The sequence below is a fragment of the Manihot esculenta genome, chromosome 1 (assembly GCF_001659605.2).
Source record: "Manihot esculenta cultivar AM560-2 chromosome 1, M.esculenta_v8, whole genome shotgun sequence".
NCBI lineage: Eukaryota > Viridiplantae > Streptophyta > Magnoliopsida > Malpighiales > Euphorbiaceae > Manihot > Manihot esculenta.
Window position 1 is genome coordinate 2,336,174 of NC_035161.2, and position 9,025 is coordinate 2,345,198.

The 9,025-nt window shown below is 33.0% G+C and overlaps 1 protein-coding gene across 1 annotated transcript in view; it reads right to left on the reverse strand.

The window, feature by feature from the left end:
- LOC110623995 (proteasome activator subunit 4) overlaps positions 1–7,793 on the reverse strand; it is a 30,767-nt gene extending 22,974 nt beyond the window's left edge. Inside the window, exons 1-17 of the mRNA XM_043951747.1 lie at positions 7,495–7,793; positions 7,212–7,314; positions 7,013–7,128; positions 6,701–6,823; positions 5,115–5,216; positions 4,861–5,026; positions 2,801–2,917; positions 2,636–2,703; positions 2,436–2,537; positions 2,139–2,355; positions 1,704–1,934; positions 1,488–1,615; positions 1,246–1,363; positions 940–1,158; positions 703–858; positions 506–582; positions 184–392 (exon numbers count right to left, since the gene is read on the reverse strand). Of these exons, the coding sequence (XP_043807682.1) occupies positions 184–392; positions 506–582; positions 703–858; positions 940–1,158; positions 1,246–1,363; positions 1,488–1,615; positions 1,704–1,934; positions 2,139–2,355; positions 2,436–2,537; positions 2,636–2,703; positions 2,801–2,917; positions 4,861–5,026; positions 5,115–5,216; positions 6,701–6,823; positions 7,013–7,128; positions 7,212–7,314; positions 7,495–7,655 (2,413 nt within the window). The 5' untranslated portion in view covers positions 7,656–7,793. The remainder of the gene's footprint in view (positions 1–183; positions 393–505; positions 583–702; positions 859–939; positions 1,159–1,245; positions 1,364–1,487; positions 1,616–1,703; positions 1,935–2,138; positions 2,356–2,435; positions 2,538–2,635; positions 2,704–2,800; positions 2,918–4,860; positions 5,027–5,114; positions 5,217–6,700; positions 6,824–7,012; positions 7,129–7,211; positions 7,315–7,494) is intronic.
- Positions 7,794–9,025: the final 1,232 nt, after the last annotated feature.

Sequence of the window (9,025 nt, forward strand, 5' to 3'; positions counted from 1 at the left end):
GTCAACAGATAAACTCAGGATAAGGGGACAACACTATACAGATTTTTCTAAACAATAAACACCCATTATTCTTAAACACTGTCATTTCCCCAACTCAACAAGAATCTAAGCTCTCCAAAATAGACACGGTACTAATGGTCACCATCAGAAAATAAAAGAACGAAAAGAATGACTCAGTGTTACCTGGATCAGAGTGGATTTTGTTTTGGCATATTCTCAAAAGTTCATCTAAAGCTGATTCAAAATGAAGGTTCAAAAGTTCATTTGCAAACTGAATTTCTTCATCATTTGGAACATGCCACTTGGGGCCAATCAATTTTTCATCCCTACTATAATCTTTTGTGCTAATCCATTCTTCTAATGCTGCAGCAGCAGGATGGCACAACATGCACCTTGGAAACAAAAATTTGCAGCTTTTTAATTTATCAATAGTATCAATGCTGGAAGAAGCTAATAAAAATAATTCACTGAAATTACATGTACGTATAAAAAGATATAAGCTTACTTATACTGATCAATAGGATAATAAACAACCACACTTCCAAGGACAGATCGAAGAAGATGATCACCAGCTCCATTAACCTGTCATGTGTGCGATTTCAGCAGAGAAAATAGAAAAGAATCATAATATATCTACAAAAAGATATGACATCCTCCTCCAAACATAAAGCTAAAACAAGCCAACTAGAGAAAAAATGAAACCTTCCACGAGGGAGATTCAAAAGCAGACTCAATAACTTCTTTAATCTGTTCCTTGCAGCGAAGAAGTGCAGGACCTCCATAGCTGATGGCAACCGACAATATTTTCAATTGATAATCAATTGCTGTTTCAAGAGCCGGAGAGAGTGCTGGTTTTGCCTGGGAAGAATCAATCAACTTCCATATCAAGAAAGTGCAAGATAAAAGCTAATAAAACAAACCATTCAACAAATAGAAAACCTTGGCTGAAACAGATGAATCAGGGATTCCTCTTCCTCCAAAGCCTGTAGTAGGAGTTCCTTGCAAAGATGATATAACAGATGACAAAATTGGCTCAACAAGAGAACCAACTGCCTCATCTGGATTTGAATGAACACATGCACAACAAAGCAGTCCAACCTCTGCTACTGCTCCAGGTAGAATATTTGTCCTGACAAACTTTGAAATTTTCTTCAAAGCCTGTTAACAAAAAGAATATTTATAAAATTATCTCTTACAAATAATAGGAGGGTCTTCTTAACTTTCTATTTAAAGGCAAAATGAAACCTGATTGTATAGTGATTTCGAGAGCCTGCCAAGCAAGATTTCAAGCATGCAATAATAGTAAGGACCATCCTCAACCAGAAATGTCCCAGATGTTCCTGATGAATGTAAGCCTTCATTCCTGTCAAACAAATAACCAGTCAACCTTGAGGGGAGAGTCAGAAACCAATAGGAACCTAAGTATTTATAGGTATTAGAAAGGAGGGCAATTAAAAAGAGAGCTGCAATTGAACGCCATTACTTACAGAACAGTACTGGGTTCCAAATGTTGAAGTAATGAAAATAGGCGACAAAAGAATTCATCCAACCATTCAGAAAGGCGGCTTGTTGGCATGAATGACAGATCATTCTTTTCATCATCCAAAGTTGCAATCTGTGTTTACAGGTATATGGCACCATGTTCACAAATTATTAACAAAGAAGTATGATTGCTACAATTGTCTAGGCCATTTGGAACTTACATTCGAGAATATTGAACCAATTAACTGCAAGGTTGCCAAGGTTTTGGGAGGATCATTGGCATCCATGCCAAGTAATGCATTGGATAATGAAATCATCAAAAGATCAAGGAAAGTATCATCATTACCACCAAAATCAACCAGTTTTGAAGTTGATAAGGATGTGAGGAACAACGAGCGTCCCGCAAATGCCACAGACATGACAGCCGTTTTCAACTGGTGGGTGGCAGTCATCTGACTAGATGTAAAAGTGGGCAGCAGAGAAGTTAATGTGATGAAAGGAGCAGAATTCAGAAAAGTGAAGAGTAGTACTAATCATTCAATCAAACAGGAATACTTCCTTGACAAATAACCTTTTGCAAGTTTAAACAACCACTCATCAATTAATATCTCAATGTTTTTAGCAGTAAAAAAAAAAACCCATAAAACATTACTAACCGTCTCCAAGGCCAGACGGAACCGAGATGCTAAAAATGGAAGAACCAAAGAGGGCTCCACATATGATAAAATAGAAGTTGCCGCAGCAACTGTCTCAGATAGATGCTCATTCTTGCTATATTGCCCACGGTCTATTAACTTCAGCAGCACAGTAACAAAAGAACTCCTCTCCAATTTTCCTAGAAACAATTCAGCTTGTCCATCATTATCTGTGGTCCTGTAGAACAAAAATTTGAATAGGACCAGTCTAAAACAAGTTAAAGCAAATACATAATATATATGTTGGTATATTCTTACTGTTGCTCATGCTGTAAGCGCTTCTGGAATGTAATTACTAAATAAAGCAAAAACCGCTCCAAGGAATAGGTCCAGCGACCACCATTAGAGGGATGGTAATATCTGGAACATCAGACCAGTTAATAACCAATAATTAGATTTTACTAACTATTCACATGCTTCATACACAATAACTTGGGTATTAGAATCAGTGAACAAACTGTTCCAAGAGGTTGACCAATTTCTCAAAGTGTTCCTGTGCTGAACTTCCAGGTCTTAGTAAATATACCTGCAGTTGCAATTAGGAAGAAAATTCAAAATCCAAGAATCATTGACACGTTATTATCCATAAATTCTGTGAAATGCAACCTGTATATTGATCTTACAATTGATTTTGAAATAGCCTTTGCTGGGGTACTCGTTTTGTTGGAGAATAAAAATCTCGTATTCCGGGGAACATCAACAGAAAAGGGATATGACCCACTTCCATTTGCCACAGGAACCTGTAATTGCCAGATCAAAGCATTAAACCAAGCATACCAAATTGTTTTATACAATAGATGGATACAGGAGAAAATCCAGAAAAGAAAATTCCGATCGAAAATCTTATCTAGAGAGAAAAAGAAAGAATTCAGTAACTTTTAATAGTTACAATCACAGGTCATAACATTTTAGTATGTTACTAATATTCTCTTCAGCTGTCACACTTTCAAAATTTGAGAGATGTAGCAGTGAGTTAGAAACCCAAGTTTATCCCAAATATTCCCTACTTCCCTCTTTTAATGTTATATTAGTGTATACTCCATAATGAAGCATGCAAGCCACCTGACTCTCAATGCTTCAAAATGCAATTTTGATTGCACATTCATTACCTTAACAAGCATTAATGATACCAGATACTAGTTAATGTCTATTTCAAGGATGCCAACGTTTAAATTGAATTCAACTCTTAGGTATCACAATTCACAGCACCTTTTAAATGCTAGGGATTGAAAAATAATGGACTGGACCTGTTTGGTCCATTGTTGCAGTCAGATATTAGTGTATAGCAGTCAAATTTTAGCAACTGGTAGCCAAGCTTTTAGGCTCCAGCTATTAGCATTACAGTCATATTTTGAACCACTGGATTTTAAAAGATGCTCCAAACACCTTATGTTGGCAATTACAAGGCCAAAAACTCAGCCAAACACACACTTCATCTGTGAACTAGAAACAAGAAAATTTGCAATTACTTCTGATAATCTATGATATATTTAATTTTGAGAATTTTTCTATAACTTTTGCAAAACTTCCCAATTTTTTTTGGAAGCATCAAGACATATTACTACTAGGAATATCAAACCTTCTTAGGAATATTGATTTTATTAAGAATTTTAGTTGCTTCTAAAATAGTAATTTAAAAGAAAGGGCTTGTCCCAAAATATGACAACTCATGAAGAAGTTAAAATTCAAGAAGAATGGCAGCAATTATGCACCATAAGGATTTTCAACATAATAAAGACAGCTAAATCTATAAATTAGAAAATTTTAAAAAGAAAAAGAAAAATTCTAAGGCATATTTCAATGTCTACAAGTTAAAGATTCTCGTCTTTTGGCATTACAAAACTCAAAGTCCAGTTTTCTCAATCGAAGGAGAATCATATGGACAAAGAAAGAGAAATTTGCAAATTATGCTTATATATTTTTATGAAAATTGATTTAGGACCTTCATATTTAGGAAACACGGAACTGTACCATCATCTGTTTTAGCTTAGTAGAGAAACTCATTATTAGAAACCTATTTGCTTCCCATCTAATAATCATATGGAATTTTCCAATTAGGGTTCACAATCTTTGTTGAACAAGGGAAGTGCTTTACCTTAATGGGTAAAGGCCTATGAAGCTTAATTTCATTTCCATAAGTTTTTTATTGAAATATGAGTTTACCATAAATGCTTAATAGAAGGCATATTTACCTAGCCTGAGATTCCTCTTCTTTCTGCCATTACCTATCTTGTTAGCTGCATAACTCTTATTTTTCTTGATCTTTATTTCTATATTTAGTCTCTGCTAAATGCAGGCAACAGAATACTACAAAACCAACCTTCTTTTCCCTCAAACCTCAGCCCCTTCACAAGCTATATAAATGTAACCCCCTAAAATCCACGAATAATTACAGTTTTCCCAACCCAAAAGCAGAAATCGTAACCAAATAGTCCAACCTGTTCGATATACCATCATTCTAGTTAGCAAAGAATTTTATTGAACTCAGTCTCCATCCCTACCATCATCACAGACTATAAAAACAGATGGTCAGGTATAATCGTACATCCATTTTGGTCAGGTATAATCCTACATCCACTTTAGTCCAGTATCCTACACATCAAGCAAATGATGTTCAAGTTCAACCACATGATGCAGACCAGGGATAAGCTATTAACCTAGCTACACACATGCATAAACTCACCTCAAACATATTTAGGTATCTGGTGAAAAGTGTTGGCAAGAAGCCTTCCCAGTTGACAAAGCTACAGTTTTTTATAACACGTGCTATGACAGCTGCCCACTGGCTGTTCCAAAATTGGCAATTTGGTATTGAGTCCCACAGTTCCAAACTCTTTTCAACCCAATCCCTGACAGGACATAGATATGATGTAAATGCTTCAATAATAAATCAAGAAATCATGAATATAAGAGTTCCAAAAACATGGTGCTCCCTACTCTGTATAGAAGTCCTGGTTGTCCAAGTTGGTGGGTAGAAAAAGTCTCACAAACCCAGATCCTTCAAATGATGAATTATGCCATGGATTTTCCAATAGGGAACTGTAAATATTGAATAAAGAAATTGTGTAAGTTTGGTGAACTTCAGGTAGTTAATGATGTGCAAATTGAGCACTTCAATTTTTTTTGTGTGTGCAGGATTTTTGTCTCAGTTGCTTGAACATCAAATAGGTCAACTAATATTGTTATATTGCAGATTATTCTAAATGCATATTAAATATCAAGCCTAAAAGAACAAAACAAGTACCTACTCATAGTCAATAAAGGCGCACATCAGGCTTTCCAACATCATATAGGCTAACGAATATTGTTATATTGCAGAATATTCTGAATAAATGCTAAATATCAAGCCTGAACAATAAATCAACACCTACTCATAGTTATTAAAGGTACACCTTAGGAATGCCTCAAACTCAAGTTTCACCAGGCTCCAATCCCAATGCCTCTACATGAGAAAGCAGGCGACACCAGGAACTCGGCTTGTTCACCTAGGGCTGCGCCTTCTTCCTTGAGTAATGCTCAAAAAAGGTGTCTTATTCGTTTCGAACTTAGGACAACAAATATCACCATTCTACTCAAAATTTTGCAATCCACCAGAATCAAATAATGACATGCTATTAAGTTTTCAAAATTAGTATTGTAATCACAGGTGATAACTAGTCGCCAAAATCTCATCAAACACTGATGATTGCAAACCTCCCATATTTCCATTTCCAACACTCATGGTCCTTTTACTCCCTCTCCTCATACGTTGTTTTAAATATTCTCTTATTATCCTTCTCATCTTAACTACCTTTTGGACTCCTCCATTTTCTAATACATCTGAATTGTCCTCCTTAAAATAACGTTAACAATTCTATGTGGGTCCTTTATTTCAATACTTTGCTAATATTGCTTCTTTAAAAAAAAAAAGACACAACATACTATTTAGTAACTATTTCTTGATTATTTGCTATCTATTTCTAAAGAAAAGTAACATTAAATTGTTAATTACTTTAGATACTCTATTTTTAGGTTATCTAAAATTGCTTTCTCTTTTTTTTTTCCAAAAACATTTACAGTGCTATTTGGATTTATTTGTGAATATAAAAAAGGGCGTTGTTTTTTAATGTCCAAATTTTGGATTTATTTTATTTTCAAACAGAGTTCTAAAAAATGACCTAATGTAACTTCTATATTCAGTTTATATTCTTTTATGCTTATTAATGCTTTGTAGATTGGTCACATCTATTACTATTTTATTTTTATTGAATTTTATATTTATGAGCCTCATCTCATTCTGGCACATGCCTGCACCCTATGCCTAGACCTCAAGACCCCTTTGTAACTTATTATGCCTTGTGCCTTTAATAACTATGCATCTACTAGAATTTAGTACCTGATTTAACTTTAAATGTAACCCAAAATTAAGTTGAAACAAGCCAAAAACATAAAATTTCTCTTTCAGATTATGTTGGAACTCTAACATCATGGTTATGCAAACCACAAGCTTTTGACAAAATTAAAGACTGTCCAATTATGCTTACCTAAACTCAGACCATATATCCGAGGCAGAACCTGCAGGAAAGAATCTCCTGCAGGATCTAACAAGTGATGTAACAGTCTCAAAGTGCCGTTGTCTCAACCTCCATCCTTCTGGACCTGTATTCCTGTGATGAACAGTAAGTTTTTGAGCAGCCGTAGGTAATTGAGAGAAGAAACGGAGGACAAAGAAAAAGGATGCACTGTCAGCATTAGAAAAATCTTGCACTACTAATTTCATCAATCTACATATGAATAAAAAATGCAATAGAGTAAATGCATAATATAACATCAAACTCGATCACTCAGTAACTCACCTTGAGAAATGAGTATGAACCAGAGTATCATACAACGGCCGCCATTGCACTTTTAAAGAATGCAACTTCTTTCTGAATTTATTAAGCACTCTAACCAAGACACTTCCCCATCGAACCTAATTCACCCATTTACTTAGATATAGAATAAAAAAACACAAGAAAAACAACAAAGAGGGGAATTCTTTAAAGAATGAAAAACCTGGGCATAAAGCTTATTCTGAGATATATTGAACAAATGAATTCCAATTTCCACAAGCTGATTCACATCTTCCAAAGCCACTTCACTTTTCGCCTTTATGAAGCTGCATATCCAATTAAATAAACATTAAAAGAATAGAAGTCATTTCTCAACTCCATTGGCATCCAAGAAACAGTAAAATTCCACAAAAACAGAACAATCATCATAAAACCTCAAATTCGAAAACCTCAATTGCAAAATTGAACTCGTAAATCGAAAAGCAATACAAAGATAAAATACTAACAGGTCGATAACAGAAATCCATTTAAGAGTGGCATAGACAGATTCAGGATCGTCGGGCTTATAAGAGGCCTTAACGGAGTTGATCACTCGAGAGAAAGATTCAGTCTCTTTCTTGGTCTCCTCGGCCACCGGCGGTGGCAGCCATGCATTGTAGAGATGCATTTCCTTCTTCTTCTACTTGGTCTTCTTCTTCGGTATGCGTTCGCTGGGGATCGAAACGGAATGAAAATGAATTGAAGGTGAGTGGTGAGGGGCTGCAGCGTATTTATAGTAAGTCCAGAGAGAGATTTCTTGTGCGTTGGGCTTCTGGTTTTCTTTTTAAACAAGAATGCAGATTTTTGGAAGGGGTTGACTGGCTACCGGCGCTGCTGTTTTTTTTTTTTAACTTTTCTTTTTCTTTTTCTTTTTTTCCTGTTGCAATTTTCAATCATATCAGCAATCATGAACTGATGGTTTGCAGTGGGTTTTTTTTAAATATATATATATATTATTGTTCTTATATTACTTTTTTATTAAAATGTTTTTTTTATTGTAATAATTTATACTAGAATCAATGTTTGTCTTAGTTCGAAGTTAAACTGATATTAAATTTTTGGACCGTTGATTAAAAAATTTAATTTTATTATTTTCTAATTTAATCTAAATATTTACACGCTTGTATAATTGTCTAAATTTACTACATTTCTATAATTATTTCTAATTTCAAATTTTTGAATTAAAGTAAGTGTGTTTTACGTACATGATACGTTCACATTGCTTTTTTTATTCGACTATTTTTTTGAAATGGATTTATTCGACTATTGTAATGTTTATTTACATAAAAAATTTAAAATTTTTAATTTAATTTAAATTTTTAAAAGTTGACAATTTAATTTAAAATCTTTAAATTTATATTCATCTATCCTTAAATTTTAAAAATTTTCAATATTTTTCTTTATCACTTTTATAATATGATATCAAAAATCATAACTTTGGCTCTTCCTATATATTAATAATTTCAAAAGAAATTATAATAAGTATCATATTTACTTTTATTTTCTTTTAAAAATATTTATCATGATTTTTGCTATAATTTTTATTATTTTTATTATAAAAAATCATTTTAATATTATTAAAAATAAAAATTATAACGTCTTTATTTGCAGTTGTGTTATTAGTATTGTAAATTTTATCGGACACAAATACAAATACAAACACTTCTTCATCAAGAGCATGCATAGTTAAAATTTAAATAAATTAAGTGATTCATAATTAAAAAATAAGAATGAGTTATGATATTATCTTGTAATTGATTAGATAAAAATAAGAATAATAATCGAGATAAATTTAAAAATTTTAAATTGAATTATACTAATTTTTAAATTTTTAAATATGAAATTAAATTGCAAAATATTTAAAAATTTTAGATTTTTATATATAAATATATATTCTATAAGTTAAATAAAATAATAATAAAATAAGTCACTATGTCCTTGTCACGTTAGTGAGAAATACTTTTCTCAATTCAATACCTTTCTGAATTCAAATTTTAA